Source organism: Astatotilapia calliptera, chromosome 16 (genome assembly GCF_900246225.1).
Source record: "Astatotilapia calliptera chromosome 16, fAstCal1.2, whole genome shotgun sequence".
NCBI lineage: Eukaryota > Metazoa > Chordata > Actinopteri > Cichliformes > Cichlidae > Astatotilapia > Astatotilapia calliptera.
In genome coordinates, this window is record NC_039317.1 from 31,932,139 (window position 1) to 31,948,393 (window position 16,255).

The following is a 16,255-nucleotide window of genomic DNA, read 5'->3' on the forward strand; positions in this document are numbered from 1 at the left end:
AGTCCTTGAAAATGATTTTAACGGAACACCAGATTCTTCAGAGTTCTCTCACTTCACTTCTCTCACTCTGATAAATATTAACATAATGATACCTTTACGTCGCCCATTTTTCCTCCTTTCGGTTCTGGCCTTGGCTGTAGAGTTTTTTGTTTTTTGGGGGGGGGGGGGTTTTCCTATCCCCCGACAGACATGGCTGGAGGATTGGAAATGGAGAAAGAAAGAGAGGATGGAAAGAGAGAAGAAAAACAGATCTGCTAGAGGATGTAGGGAGCCATGGCCCTGTCCCCCAGGACATGAAGCAGGCATGCAGGAGATCCAGGCCCATGACATCCAGAGTGCAAAAGCCCAAGGAGGACCATTGGAGGGGCATCCGTGCCGCCCTCCTGGAAGGAGCTGAGAAGAGCCACAGATATGGGGTCAACCAGCAGCCATGGAGCAGAAGCCAAAGGGGCCTGCAGTGATGTGCTCGCTGGCTCTGCCGGCACCCAGCTGCGCCAGAGTGAACCGAGCTGCAGGCCCAGAGGCCTAAGGGCCCCCAAGCAGCCACCAGGAGTGAGCCAGTACATACCTGAGCGCCCAGCCCCAGACACTTAGAACCACCAACGCACCGGCACCTGGGGGCATCAGCCAGGGGCAGGGAGTGTGGTGAGGGCTGTAGAGTGCTGACTGAAGCTGGAAAACAAATAAAAGTCCAAACCTTAGCAGATACAGTACCCTGACACTTACTCTCATCAGGTCTCTTTAACAAGAACAATTTAAAGTGTGTTACTCTGCTCCTTGTTTGTGAAACACTGCTGGAGACCGCTGAAGTCAAATGTATTGAAGTAAAAAACTGCAAAGATTTAAGAGATTTCAGAGGCCACTGGATTTATAGCTAAATAACAAATGTTTAAACAAATATAATAAATATAATGGATATATTGTTTTGATTCACAGTGTAATTTTGATTACTTCAAGATAACAGTATCACCATCAAAAATGGCTTATCACTGTACAAAAAAGTGAAGAAAAAAATCTGAAGATGAAGAAGGTACTTACATTTAACAGCAATCATGACATAATTCACTGGATGTTTTTGCAGTGTTTTATTTGATATATTTGATTATCTGATAAACATATACAAAAACATTATTCAAATTTGAGGCGTATGTTACATCCTGTACTATAACCTGAAAATTGTTTTTCTTATTACATAAATTACTTTTATGTTTTTTGAGTACAGGATAAAATGACACTTTTAATCATTTTGGGGGATTCTCAAATCTTCATGCTGCAGCAGTGGTCAAGCAAATTATAATGTACAAGGATTTAATAACTAAGTCATGAGAAACTTACAATTTTCTATGTCTGATGAGCCTAGTAGTATTTTTCAGTCTTTAAGGGTCTGCAATCAAATGCTGTTTACGGGGGCCTACACTGCACATCAGCTTATTTGCAGTTACAGTTTTTACTCCATTTTGATACTGTCCACATGTTCACTTTTCTTGGACTTTTTTTTTTTATCTTAAAGAGGAAAACAGAAACACAAATGACTCCTACTACTGCAACAATCAGTAGAGCAAATGTGGTGTAAAGTCCAGTCTCAGCATCATCGGCGGAGAGATCCAGACCAAGGAATTTCACGCTGTTAATGTTGACTGGTGGTGCAGCTGTTGGCGCGGTTGTTGCTGCAGAAGAGACACAGTAAAAACAATACTGTCGTATTAGTTGTGAAGATTTGCAGATAGTAATTAACCTGCTTTTCAGCAGGTAAGTTAGTTATTTATTTGAACATTTAATTTAAAGGTCTATCATTCAAAGTAGGCATCTAAGCAAATATTTCATTCTTTTACCTCCAGACTCTGGGTTCAGGCACTCCTGATTCAGGGAATCCGTTGCACTTTATGACTGTGGCATAGAAATTTACAGAGCTCTTAGGCACTCGAGGAAGATTAGGGTCTGAGCGATTAACGTAGAACAGACCAAATCTCTGTGAAAAGCCAGAAGCCCACTCTAGGTTGTCCAACAGTGACCACGCTGTGTAACCACGCACATCCACACCATCAAGCAAGTAAGCTGTGAAGAGAAAATAAGTACCTTCATATTCTTGAAATTCATAGTCTATTTTAAAGCATCCATATTACACACAAAACATGATTATGTTATTTTCCTCTCCAGGACATTCCTGGCTTTAGATTTTTTTTATAAAGGGAGGTTTTTGTTACCTTTCAACACCTGGTTAATGTACTGTTCATAGTAGTAGATCCTGTGAACATCATTTAGATCAATAGGTCCCTGCTCTGAGACTCCATTCTCAGTGACGATAATTGGTGGATTTCCATATTCATTTTTGATGAAGTTCAGCAATCTGCGGATACCAAATGGTGTGACCTTTAGCCAGACGGAGGCTGAATCCAACCAAGTGGGATCAGGAACTGTCGCTGCACCGCTGCGGAGGGCAAAATTTGGTAAATCACAGAATAAAGAAGCAAAGCTGTTCAGAAGAATTAGTTCCAGAAGACAGTTGTTTTTCAAATGTTAACTTCTTACATGTCTGCCTCAAGGCTTGCAATATTTCCATGGTCCACAGGGAATGCCAGGGCAGATGTGTACTGGTTCAATCCAAAGAAGTCATGAGTGCCCTTAATTCTCTTAATCTCCTCTTGAGTAAACTCAGGCAACCTGGAGAAATTTAAGTGAAACCAAACTTACTTATTATACTATAGAGCTACTTAGAAAATCACAGACAACTTTTAAAGATTTAATAATAGGGTCTTGATGGATGCTCAATCATCCAGGTAAGGAAATCCCAAAAAGTTGATTCTGTTCATATGGAAGTAGTGTTGTTAGTGAAAAACGCTTGTGAACAGAATTAGCTTTTTGTGATTTAATAATAGCCTTCATAATACCGAGACTGTGGTAGACCAGCAGCTAGACTTCGGTCTCTTATTCTTGTCTTCATAATTTCACTGTAGTCACCATTAAATATGGGATGGGAAAACCAGCCAAGAGTGAACTGCACAGAGAGAAACATAATAGTCACTAGAAACTAACTGCTGTTAATTTTTCTTTTGTCAAATCTGAAAGGAATTGGCATACCTCCACCACACGTCGTGCAGCATCATAGTCCTCCTGTCTATAAGGATTTCTGGGTTCAGACCAGTCAGAGCTGATTGTGATGGAGATTATGCCGTTCTGTTTGGCCCTGTACTTGTCATTGTAGAGATGCCAGGCCTCGGCATGAGCTTTAATCAGGTTGTGACCAACAATGTAGGGCAGAGTGTCTGGTCCTGAACTGATTCCTGGGGACAAACATAGACACATTTGCTGCCTATATGCTCTGTTTTTGTTGTTGTTATTGTTTTTATTGCAAGGTCGGGGGGGGGGGGGGGGGGTTGTCACTATGGTTTAGAAATGTGAAGAACTGCTGTACAGATTACAGCTTATTTCAAAATACTCCGATATTTACCTTGACCCCATATCCATATCACGGACAAACAGTAACAGTTGTTTATGTTTTTAAACCCATTTTGCACAGAGAGGCATTTTTTTGGAAAATGAATTGATAGCAATGTTGAATATTCTTACACAATAAGACCAAAACAAAATAACTACACATAAAATAATTACACCATAAAGATGGTTTATTTTTCTACCTCCACACGTACATGGGTATTTCTGAAAACAGAGATTTTCTGTTTTTGTTGATAAAAAAAATCTCCACCATGGCAGGAGTTTTTAAAAATATACTTTTTCAGTGACCCAAACTGCAGTTTACGTGTGGACGAAAGGCCCACATGCATAGAATAAGCTGTGTTTTCAAAAATACCAGTGTAGGTGTGGACGTGGTGTAAAAGAGGTAGTAGTTGATGTTATTGCTACCTGTAATTTATTAGTTTACATTTATTTGTTTAATTCTTCACAAACAGTTTGAGGTGTGAAATAAACCGCAATTGAATTTGAAAACAAAATATGTGTGTGTGTGGATGGATCATGTGTTTGTGCCGGGAGGGGGCCTAGAAAAAAAAATTGGAAACCACTGGCTCAAACCATACCTGGGGCAAAGTCTCCAAAGCCATATCCATGGCGGGCTACAACGAGCGGCTCATTAAAGGTGATCCAAATTTTCACTTTGTCACCAAGACGGTCAAACATGAGGTCAGCATAGTCCCTGAAAAGCTTAACAAAGCTGTCATTCAAAAAGCCTCCATAATCCTCTATAGCTTGTGGTAGATCCCAGTGGTATAGAGTAACCTGAAAGGAAAGGAAAGGAAAATTGGCTGTACTTGCTGACTTGATCTACTTTCCATGTATATTTTCTGGCACAAAGATTTTCTGTTTGCCAGAAAGGAATTATTCATACCTGTGGCTGGATATTTGCAGCATGCAGTGCGTCCAAAAGTCTTTGGTAGTAGTTGATTCCAGCCTCGTTAATGTTATTAATGGTGCCATCAGGAAGGACTCTCGGCCAGGATAAGGAGAAACGATAATGGCTTACTTTCAGCTGCTTTAATATCGCAACATCCTCTTCTATTTTATTGTAACTGTCACAGGCTATGTCCCCATTGTCATCATTTAATATTTTGGAAGGACTGTGAGCGAACTTGTCCCAGATGCTTAGACCTTTTCCATCTGCCCTCCATCCTCCTTCAATCTGGACACAATAAATCCAAAACAATAATTTAAAGAGATGAAAACAAGGGAAGCAAGACAGTATTGAGTAAAAGTAAAATTTCAGTAAAAGTATAAGTTACTTGGTATGATGCTGAAGCAGAACTCCACATAAAATCCTCTCGGAAGTGGCCATGAAGCATCTTCTCATCATCTGGCAAGGGGAAACCATTATCCTTTATGATGTTGTAATAGTAATGAGCTGAGTACTTTGGTGTTCTTGGACGGTCTGGGTTTGTGAAGTCCACGTGGTGCAGCCCAAATAGAAATTTGTACCCGTGCAGCCACTCAAAAGAATCCATAAAAGCTGTTGCTGTGTATCCTCGCAACCGCACACCATCAAGGTTATTGGCTGCAATGTAACCACAAATGCAAACACATACATACAAAATAAATGAACAACCAGTCATGGCAGTGGTGGAAAATGTTAAATATCTTCTGAAATATTTTTATATCACTGCACCTTTGAGAGCCTCATCGATATAGGCCTTGTAAAACATTACTCTTTCAAAGTCATCCCATTCTACTGCTGCTCCATTCTCAGTAATATAAATCTCTGGATCACCATACTCCTCCTTGATCCAGTTGAGGAGTCTCCTCAAGCCCCAGGCCACAGCTTTTTGGTTAGGAATGGCTGTAGTTGGTGAATCAGGTTCCTCTGCTTCTCTCATGTCCCGGTCTGATTCATAGGAGTGAGGCTGAAGTGCAGCTGTAAAGTAGCTCACTACCCTTGTAGTGTAATGATTTACACAGAATACGTCAGCAGTTCCCTTGATGAAGTTCTTTTCTTCTTCAGTAAAGGAAGGAAGTCTTGACTGTGGAAGACTTTGGATTTCACTTTTGTTCCCAACTTGCCACTTCAGTGCATCAGGATAGTCACCATTCTTAAAAATAGGATGTGCAAACCATCCCAGTTGGAACTGCATCGCCCGGTCAGCAGTCACCACTTCACGGACTACGTTGACATCAGCAGGTTCAAACCAATCAGCGTTGAGGGCTATGGAGATTAGACCACCCTGCAACTGACGATATTTATCATCATATGTATGGTAGGCCTTGGCATGGGCTTTAATGAGGTTGTGTGCAACTATGTATGGTCTATATCCTGGGTCCACAACATTTGGTGGCATATTTCCAAGTCCATATCCAGACCATGCAATTGTCTGAGGCTGGTTAATGGTTATCCAGAATTTCACTCTGTCACCAAATGTAGCAAAGCAGAAGTCGCAATAGTCATTAAAAATGTCTATCATCTCTGCACTTTCCCAGCCATTGACCTTTTGCAAAGCTTCAGGAAGGTCCCAGTGGTACAGTGTTACCATGGGTTCGATATTGTACGCTATAAGACCATCAATGAGTCTGTTGTAGTAGTCAACACCTTTCTGGTTGAGGGACTTACGTGTGCCATCAGGAAAGATCCTGGACCAGGACAAAGAGAATCTGTATGACTTCACCCTCAGAGCCCGCAGCATGTAGAGATCTTCATTAAGTCTGTTGTAACTGTCACAGGCTACATTGCCGTTTGCGTTATCAGGAATAGTGTTAGTTGTCTGAGTGAATCTATCCCATATACTAGGACCTTTGCCATCAGCATTCCAGCCACCTTCAATTTGGTAGGCCGAAGAAGAAATTCCCCAACTGAAGCCCTCAGGAAAAGTGCCATAATGGTACATTTTTCTATCAAAGTTTGACTGTGAAGAGAATTTCTCCCAAACTACCTTTGCCTGAGATGGAACTTCTGAGGGTGGTAAAGCAGCTAAACGTCGAGTTAATGGCCTTTCTGCAGCTTTAAACTTCTTACTTTTTTGTGAACTGAAACCGTTTTGCTCGATAATCTCAGCGTACAAATATGCAGATTGCTTTGGGGTCCTTGGTCTGGATCCCACTTCAAAGTTGACATAGTGAAGACCAAATCTTTGACTGTAGCCTTGGTTTGCCTCAAATCCATCCATGAGTGACTGCACTGTGAATCGCTGCACATCCACTCCATCTGTGAGTGTTGCTACAAAATGAACAAACAAAAACAAAATTAATATTTGAATTATTTTAACTCTCTCTCTAAAAAAAATGTGCCTTCAAATTGGGGAAATCTCCAACACTAACCTTTCAGGGCCTCATTGATGTAACTTTTCATATAGTCCATTCTGCTGGTGTCAGTGAGACTGTCAACACTGTAATCTGTTGGCATCCCATTTCCTGTTATGTATACAGGTAATTTGTTAGCACTCAGGTATTCTGTTGCAATGTAGTTCAGGAGCCTTCTAAGTCCCCAAGGAACAGGATAGATCCAGTCAGAAGCTGTGGAACTCCATGTGGGGTCCACAGTTGCATGGAAGTCACCCACACCGTCAGGACCAGGGGTGCACCCACCATCACTGTTGCTGACCAGCCGAGAAGTATAGTGATTTAAACCAAAAAAGTCAGCAGTACCAAGTATCCTCTTGCTCTCTGTGGGAGTGAAAACTGGGAGCTTTGCTGGTACAGAGTCAGAGCATGCGGTTTTCTTCTGTTCCACCTGATCTTTGAGTATTGCAGGATAATCTCCGTCTACAAATATGGGATGTGCAAACCAGCCCAGCATAAACTGCAGGTAACGGTCTGCAGCTGCTACGTCTTCAGGTTTAGCAGGGTCACTGGGCTCAGCCCAGTCAGAGTTCAAGGCAATGCCCACTTTTCCTCCTTGTGTTTTCCTGTAATTGTCATTATAGACATGCCAGGCCTCGGCATGGGACTTGAGAATATTGTGAGTGACCTGATAATGCAAAATCAAATGTTAAGTACATTAGTGCAATAATTACACTTGTAATAAAGTGATTAATTACAGTATTCTAATAACATCACTGTCACCTGATAGGAAGATTCCACATAGTCCTTTACTCCTGGGGCATGCACACCAGTACCATACCCGGCATGGCTCACTACCCAGGGACTATTGAATGTGTTCCAGATCTTGACTCTGTCTCCAAACCTGGAGAAGCAGAAATCTGCATAGTCTTTGAAGGCCTCTACAATGGAGGCATTGGTCCATCCACCATAATTCTGGAGTGCTTGAGGCAGATCCCAGTGGTACAGAGTGACAATGGGTTGTATGCCAGATGCAACGAGAGCATTTATCAGCTGGTCATAGTATTGAGCTCCTTTTTCTGATTGGCTCTGTCGGTACCCTGTGGGGAAAATACGGGCCCAAGAGATGGAAAACTGGTAGGTGTCGACCTGAAGACCTCGCAGAAGGTAGACATCATAATCTACCTTACGGTAACTGTCGCAAGCTAGGTCAGCTGTCTGATTTGCAAAGGCCAATCCCTCATGACCAAACCGGTCCCAAATAGTCTCTCCTTTCCCACCTTCTGACCAGCCACCTTCAGTCTTAAAGGATACGCTGGAGGTGGCCCACTGGAAGCCAGAGAGGAATGATTCCTGAAGGAAAAGATCTCGTTCTGCTGTAGTCTGGGACTTAAATTTATCCCACACAGTCTGATAACTGTTTCTTAACCCTGTCATCCTGGTGTGGTGTGAAATGCCATGACTTTTGGAAAGAGAGAGACATGAAAAATATAAGCAAATCTTTAATCAAATAAGAAAAAAAAAGATAACAGAATTCCAGTACATATAAATCAGAAAATGAACTCTTACTTGACAAGAGCATCTTCCGTGTCCAGCTTGCCTAACATGTCCTTCATGTCACATCCCATAATATTCAGGCCATTGTCCTTGTCCATCAAGACTGTGTTGTGTTCAAGAAATATGAATTGTTTTAAGTTCAGTTCTGATATAGTTCTGATATATGTTATTGTAACAATATGTATTCACTATTACTGAAAAACATCATAAGTGTGTGCTAAGTCTATGGGTGCCTTATATAACATCACTGGCCCATAACAAGAAGATTTCATGACATGATAACACTCCCAAGATTTAGAACTTTATCTTAATGTATTCTGTTTGGTTAATAACACCAGAGGATTTGCCCAGATTTTGTGGCCTTTGGTTTTTCTTTATTCTGCCATCCCGTAATATCTTCAGATAGCTGTTTTTTGAAAAGGATGAACACTGTACACAATAATAAGTGGTATTATAGTCACAGAAACATTTAACTGGTGTATTAGGCACCATGAGTACGTATTTCACAACACGAATCTCTACTACAACAGCTACCGGAAAGTAGTATTACATATACAGCTGCACATTCATAAAATTAGGTATTGTTCTCGTTTCTGTTATGGGAAATGATTATTAATATCTTAAATTTGGAAAGTCAAAAAGCTGTCATGACATTTACCATTTAGGAAATATCCAAGAAGCTGGTAATCATTGGGAGAACAATCATGAGCGCTCATCTCGTAAATCAGGATAGGCAAGTTCCCGCTCAAAATCTACAACATAAAATGAAACATATGCAGCTTTGCTGTATCAGCAAAATGTTAAATGCAACGTATAAAAAAAATCTTATAATGCTTATTGTACCTGTAAGTTCCTCAGTTCATTTTCAAACTCTGAAGAGATGGCACAGTTGTAGTCAATGTGCACTGACAAGAAGTCCATCTGTTCCAAGCAGGAGATACACAACATCAGGTTGTCACATCATTCTGAGATGGGACTTTTTTGAACCGTTACGTCATCATTTTTTAGAAATCTTAAGGTAATTAAAGTTACTTATTCTTTGTTTTCATTGGCATCATTTAAATAAATTGAATGTCATGGTTCAGGGTCAGTATGACCCAGCATTTTGAGTTTCTTGTGTTTTGGTAATATTTTGTAGTATGGTTTATGTTCTGATTCACTGATAGTCTTATATGCTGTTTTGAGTCCTGTATTCCCTGTTTAACTCCTTGTTTGGATTCTCTCTTGAGTCTTGTTTATTTGTTAGGTTCTCTGTGTATTTTATATTTCCTAGCCCAGTATTATTATACTCTTGACTTAGTCTGTATTTGTAGTCTTGGTCTTGCCTCTGTTAGGTCTGTTGTGTTTCCACGTCATAGTGTTTAGTCTGCGTCTTTGTGAACTGTCTCATGTTTCCTGTTTTACTTTGACAGTCCCTTGTCTCTTGTCAGTGTTTCTACTTTTGCTTCCCCTTGGTCGCGCCATGTTTGCTGACAAGACACAGCTGTGCTCTCCTCCTGTGTCTCATTCCTTCGTTATCCTTCAGTGTATTTAAGCCCCGTGTTTCTCTGTCAGTGTTGCGTTGTACTGTCACCGTGCTGTGTGGTTTTCTTGGTTTCTTAGTTTTTAGATTCAAGTGTGTCCAGTTTATTTCTAGTTTTCTAGTTTGAGGTTTTGGTTTGTTTTTTGTGACGTTTACTTTTTATGGAAGGTCTCCCTGATATAAACGCTGCCGCTTTAAGTTCAATCTGAAATATGAGTCCTGAAATTGGGTCCTATATCCTGCCTACCACACAGCACTCAACATGACATAAAAAACCAAATCAATCTTATTCTAAACAAACAAAAAATATATAATTATATGACCAATCCATATAAAATCCATATAACAACAGTCAGTAGTTCCAGATTATGAGAAAATGATTAAAATTTCCTTTGGGAATGATTAACCTCAGGTACGTTAGTGCTGCTGTTCTTGTCACTAGAGTGTGTGGAGTAAAGAGTTGTTGAATGCCTTCAACAAAACCAAAATAAAAAGAATAAAATATTAAAAAATTGGATCAAATAATTATTTAAATGGCTTGAAATAATTTTATAACAAGGGAACAATCCTCTACAAGACGCAACCCCCCGCAAAAACAGCCAGTTAACGTGCAATTTATGCACGTTACTTGGAATGGAAATAAAGTTTTGTCATGAGACAAATGTAAGATTTCATTGTTTGGCCACAGTAAAAATCACCTGTGTGATACATGCAAACCTTTTAATGTGGACTGATTCATTTACAGACTTTAAGTTATCAATGAGTGGTAAACATCATGTAAGCGAACATCTGTGGGGACGTTCACTGGAATATTCATCCTAAGCAGATAAGCAAATTCCTTAAAAAGCTGAATTTGAGGTTTGTAATATTTTGGAGAGATTTAAAAACAAGCTTTAAATGCAAGAAAATCATTAAAGGGGATATTTGTCAATTCTGAGGCCGTGGAAGAATTTTGTTTCTCATATACAGTGGGGCAAAAAAGTATTTAGTCAGTCACCGATTGTGCAAGTTCCCCCACTTAAAATGATGACAGAGGTCAGTAATTTGCACCAAAGGTACACTTCAACTGTGAGAGACAGAATGTGAAAAAAAAATCCTTGAATCCACATGGTAGGATTTGTAAAGAATTTATTCGTAAATCAGGGTGGAAAATAAGTATTTGGTCACCTCAAACAAGGAAAATCTCTGGCTCTCACAGACCTGTAACGTCTTCTGTAAGAAGCTTTTCTGTCCCCCACTCGTTACTAGAGATGGACCGATCCGATATTACGTATCGGTATCGGTCCGATACTGACCTAAATTACTGGATCGGATATCGGAGAAAAATAAAAAATGTAATCCGATCCATTAAATATCACGAAAGCACCTCACAAAACTTGCAACACCCCGTAACTCACCTCAGAACGTTAGCACGTCGGAGCAGTATGCATCACGTGATAGAGCGGCTGTGGCATGTGGGACCTGTCGGTGGTCTGGATAGCATGTGGAGCTTCGCTAGCAACCCGGCATTTCATCTCCGACAAACTTATCCCCGAGAGAAGTAAAGCAAGTGTGTAAGTCCATCTCTGAATGTTTGTAAAGCATTCCTGCGTTAAGCTTACCAAACGATATATGGAGCGACTGCCTCTTCTGGCTGCTACTTCAATCATGAAACTGCTTAATGATCAGCTGATCGGCTTTTCTGTCGCGAGTCCGTCTCTCTGGTTTGTTTTTGGCCCACTTTGCACCAGAAAGAGGAAACCAGCGGCTGAACAACAGCAGCACGTTTAAGCTTGATCAGCTGTTGTTAGAATTTATTTATTATTACTTTCTACTCGAGGATCTTTTTCTACGTAGCTGACGGCTGGTAACTGTGCAGGGGTGGATCTAGCAAAGTTTAGCCAGGGGGGCCGATAGGTCATGAACAGGGAAAAGGGGGCACAAAGACATACTTTTCTTTCTTATTCTCATTTAAAATGTCTAGCTTTTAATAAATAATTATCCGAATCTTACACCCAAAGTTTTAATTTGATGTAAAATGAATAGAAGTCAATTACTGTATATAGTGACTATTAAGTCTAATATATATACCCTAGTAAGCTATAGTACTTTTTCCTTTGGGAAGGTACCATCTGTGCAGTCTGCAATTTTGTTGAAGAAAGATGTTGAATCTATTTAATATTTCTTGAAAAATAATTGATTTCTGTGCTTTTTTTTTCACACTGCATCAAATTAAGGTTGATTACGTTGATTAAGCATCATGAGGTGGAGCGTGAGGGGTGGTTCCCTATTTTTTATTTATTTATTTTTGTTGTTGCTGGGAGTTGGAACCCTATTAGTTAGGTTGCTTAATATTTACGCTAAGTACTCTTTAAAATACCAGAATAGGGAGGATGGTGTAGGTCTAAGTTTATTAGATTGATCAGTATTGCTGAACTATGAATTTTTTTTTTTTTGCATACAGGTATAACAGAATAGCTTTAGTGTAGTTGTTGTTTTAAACTTGAGTATGAACTTATACAAAATGCAGCAAGATATTTAAAAAAAAAACAGTTTTGTTGATTAAAAAACACTATATCGGATTCATATCGGTATCGGCAGATATCCAAATTCATGATATCGGTATCGGTATCGGACATAAAAAAATGGTATCGTGCCATCTCTACTCGTTACCTGTATGAATGGCACCTGTTTGAACTCATCATCTGTATAAAATACACCTGTCCACAGCCTCAAACAGTCAGACTCCAAACTCCGCCATGGCCAAGACCAAAGAGCTTTCGAAGGACACCAGGAAAAGTATTGTAGACCTGCACCAGACTGGGAAGAGTGAATCTACAATAGGCAAGCAGCTTGGTGTGAAAAAATCAACTGTGGAAGCAATCATCAGAAAATGGAAGACATACAAGACCACTGATAATCTCCCACGATCTGGGGCTCCACGCAACATCTCATCCCGTGGGGTCAAAATGATCATGAGAACGGTGAGCAAAGATCCCAGAACCACACGGGGGGACCTGGTGAATGACCTGCAGAGAGCTGGGACCAAAGTAACAAAGGTCACCATCAGTAACACACTACAACGGCAGGGAATCAAATCCCGCAGTGCCAGACGTGTTCCGCTGCTGAAGCCAGTGCATGTCCAGGCCCGTCTGAAGTTTGCCAGAGAGCACATGGATGATACAGCAGAGGATTGGGAGAATGTCATGTGGTCAGATGAAACCAAAGTAGAACTTTTTGGTATAAACTCAACTCGTCGTGTTTGGAGGAAGAAGAATACTGAGTTGCATCCCAAGAACACCATACCTACTGTGAAGCATGGGGGTGGAAACATCATGCTATGGGGCTGTTTTTCTGCCAAGGGGACAGGACGACTGATCCGTGTTAAGGACAGAATGAATGGGGCCATGTATCGTGAGATTTTGAGCCAAAACCTCCTTCCATCAGTGAGAACTTTGAAGATGAAACGAGGCTGGGTCTTCCAACATGACAATGATCCAAAACACACCGCCCGGGCAACAAAGGAGTGGCTCCGTAAGAAGCATTTGAAAGTCCTGGAGTGGCCTAGCCAGTCTCCAGACCTCAACCCCATAGAAAATCTGTGGCGGGAGTTGAAAGTCCGTGTTGCTCGGCGACAGCCCCAAAACATCACTGCTCTCGAGAAGATCTGCATGGAGGAATGGGCCAAAATACCAGCTACGGTGTGTGCAAACCTGGTAAAGACCTATAGTAAACGTTTGACCTCTGTTATTGCCAACAAAGGTTATGTTACAAAGTATTGAGTTGTATTTTTGTTATTGACCAAATACTTATTTTCCACCCTGATTTACGAATAAATTCTTTACAAATCCTACCATGTGGATTCATGGATTTTTTTTTCACATTCTGTCTCTCACAGTTGAAGTGTACCTCTGGTGCAAATTACTGACCTCTGTCGTCATTTTAGGTGGGGGAACTTGCACAATCGGTGGCTGACTAAATACTTTTTTGCCCCACTGTATTTGGTGAGTAAATAACTGGAGCTTATTGTAAATATAAAATATTTCATTGCCGATTATCAAAATAATATCAACAACCGAAAATATTATTAGGATCCTAAATAAAAATCATGCAAGGAGGTGAAATTCTGACTATACATATATTAGTGTTTAAAAGATATGTATATATAAAAGAAAAGAAAAAACTTACACTTGTTGAAGCTTTAATGTCGGAGAGAGAAACCACATCTTTAGTTTTCAGTCCAAGTGACAGACGTCTGCCTGCAAATATACAAGCATGAAAGGCACTTTTACTGTTTGGAACTGCTGAACATGTGCTGAAGGATTTTATTAACTTAGTTGGTTTATATATGATTTATTTTTACAAGTGATTTCTCAAGACACTTGTCTATAAACAAAACCTTAAGTGAACTCAATCCTCAGAGAAATACAAAAAAGTATTTACTAGAGAAGAATTCTGAAAGCATAAATTTAGTCACGACACTTTTGTCATTAATCGTCATTTTTCCTGTTAATTTGACTCACCTTTGTCAGGAAAGTGTTGATGGTACATCTGGTAAATGTTCTTGTTTAGTTGAAGGATGTTCTGCAGAAAACTGGGAGCATGTGCAGGCTGCCCATCATGCCAAACACCATCCAGTGTCACCCATGAGTGTGCAAGTGGTGCAAACTCTTGGAAGGCAAACTCTGCATACTGCTGAAACATCTGTGCCAGCTCCTGGCTCTCCCAGCCTCCATACCTTGATTGCAGAGACTCTGGAACTGTCCATCCATGAAGGATGACCAGAGGCTGAAGACCTGCTTCCAGCAGCTGTTTCAGCAGGGTCTGGTAACATCTAACCACAGCCTGCTGGGGCTGGCTGGGGTGGCCTGTAGGAAGAAGTTGAGCCCATGACAGCGGTACTTTGAAGTGGGTCACCCCTCTGCTCTGCAGGTACTCAAAGTACTGCTTAGAGCCAGGAGGAACGGGATGACTGCAGTCAAAGGCATCATTTATGCTTCTGTCTGAGCTTCTGACCAACTGCTTTGTCAGAGGCCCTGCAAGAAGCATGAAGTCCTCTCTTCCATTTACCTCACTGCTCTGACAACTACAGAGACAAAAAATGTACAGACAAAAGACCCACAACAGCTTCTTCATTGTGGCTCAAAAACAGAACAACTGATATTTTTTGAATGTAGCCGAGCTATTTAACAGCAATATCTTTCCTTTTTTTTACATTGTTACACAATTATTGTTATTGGCACCTCATCTAGTTATCACAAGTGTTTTATTGTAGCTTTGAGAGATAGGCAGATAGACTCTGGACTCTAGAGATAACACCTTCCCCATCTTCTGTTCTTGAGCTCTGATATACTTTTTATTGCTGTAGAATCATATCTTAGTCATTAATTTTACTACTCCTATCCTAGGTGCTTAATTTTAGTCTTTTAACTCTTTTATTTACTTTTGACTTCTGTTGGTTTGTTTTTATGTTTAACATAGTTAACATTTTACTGTCGAAGTGTTGCAGAGATGTTGAAAGGTTTGTGTTGTTATAATTATTACCACTCTTATTATTGCTATTGTCTGTGAAGCCTTTTTATGTGCAACAAGGTATCAAAAAGATTTATTTGATACAAGTTTAGTTTTAACATGTATTTATTTACTTTTTATTAATAGTAATCATGTAGAATTCATATCCTGAGGTATTCACTAAGTGGGGAATTTATCCCCACTTAGTGAATACCTCAGTCAGCAGAAATCTAAGATGGATGAGGAGCAAGAAGAGGAACTATCATGGAAGGACCGTCCTCTCGACTAAAAGACAGCACAGAGGCACTAATGATGGCAGCACAGAAACAAAGACCTAAGCACAAGATCCATAGAGGCTGGTGACTACCACACCAGGCAAGACCCCAGGGGCAGGCTGTGTAAAGATGAGCCTGAGATGATCCAGCACATAACAGCAGGGTGCAAGAGTCCGGGCATATATGGAACGCCATAACCAAGTGGCCGGCACAGTAAAAAGCAACATCTATACCAAGTATCGCCTGGAAGTCCGGATATCTTCCAGGCCAAGGGAAGGTGATGCCTAACCAACTCAACATAGTAGTAACTAGTAGATGGAGCTATACTGAGGGATAGCAACATCAGGAAAAAGGAATACGTGAAGCTTAATAAGTACCAAGAGCTAAGACAAGATGTCAAGGGTGAAGGTAACAGTGGTCCCATTAATAACAGCACTCAGTGCAGTGACCCCCAAGCTGGGCGAGTGGCTCCAACACATCCCAGGAACAACATCCAAGATCTCTGTCCTGAAGAGCGCAGTCCTAGGAACAGCAAAGATGACCCTCAAACTCCCAGGCCTCTGGTAAAGGCCCGAGCTTGAAGGACAAAGAATGAGAGCCAGAATTTTATATATTTCTTACAGAGAAAACTGTTATCGCAATTATATTCTTGTCAAAGTAAGTCTTTCAAGAATATAATTCTGATAAGAGTTTTGTC

At 40.6% G+C, this 16,255-nt stretch overlaps 1 protein-coding gene across 1 annotated transcript; it reads right to left on the reverse strand.

Moving 5' to 3' along the window:
- Positions 1-1,552: 1,552 nt before the first annotated feature.
- Positions 1,553-14,908, reverse strand: LOC113007897 (lactase-phlorizin hydrolase-like). The gene is made up of 17 exons (XM_026144936.1): positions 14,296-14,908; positions 13,961-14,031; positions 9,115-9,192; positions 8,930-9,023; positions 8,284-8,374; positions 7,498-8,176; positions 6,754-7,402; positions 5,114-6,652; positions 4,734-5,002; positions 4,343-4,633; positions 4,035-4,233; positions 3,079-3,281; positions 2,889-2,995; positions 2,530-2,661; positions 2,205-2,428; positions 1,833-2,055; positions 1,553-1,667 (listed from the first exon to the last, which is right to left on the reverse strand). Exons 1-17 carry the CDS (start codon positions 14,906-14,908, stop codon positions 1,628-1,630), a joined length of 5,502 nt encoding a protein of 1,833 aa, XP_026000721.1. The 3' UTR covers positions 1,553-1,627.
- Positions 14,909-16,255: the final 1,347 nt, after the last annotated feature.

Coding starts and splice junctions, on each gene's coding strand:
- LOC113007897 (XM_026144936.1), bottom strand. CDS start 14,908: ATGAAGAAGCTGTTGTGGGTCTTTTGTCTGTACATTTTTTGTCTCTGT. Junction 7,403..7,497: donor ATGTGGAATCTTCCTATCAG/GTGACAGTGATG, acceptor TTGCATTATCAG/GTCACTCACAATATTCTCAA. Junction 6,653..6,753: donor CATCAATGAGGCCCTGAAAG/GTTAGTGTTGGA, acceptor TTCATTTTGTAG/CAACACTCACAGATGGAGTG.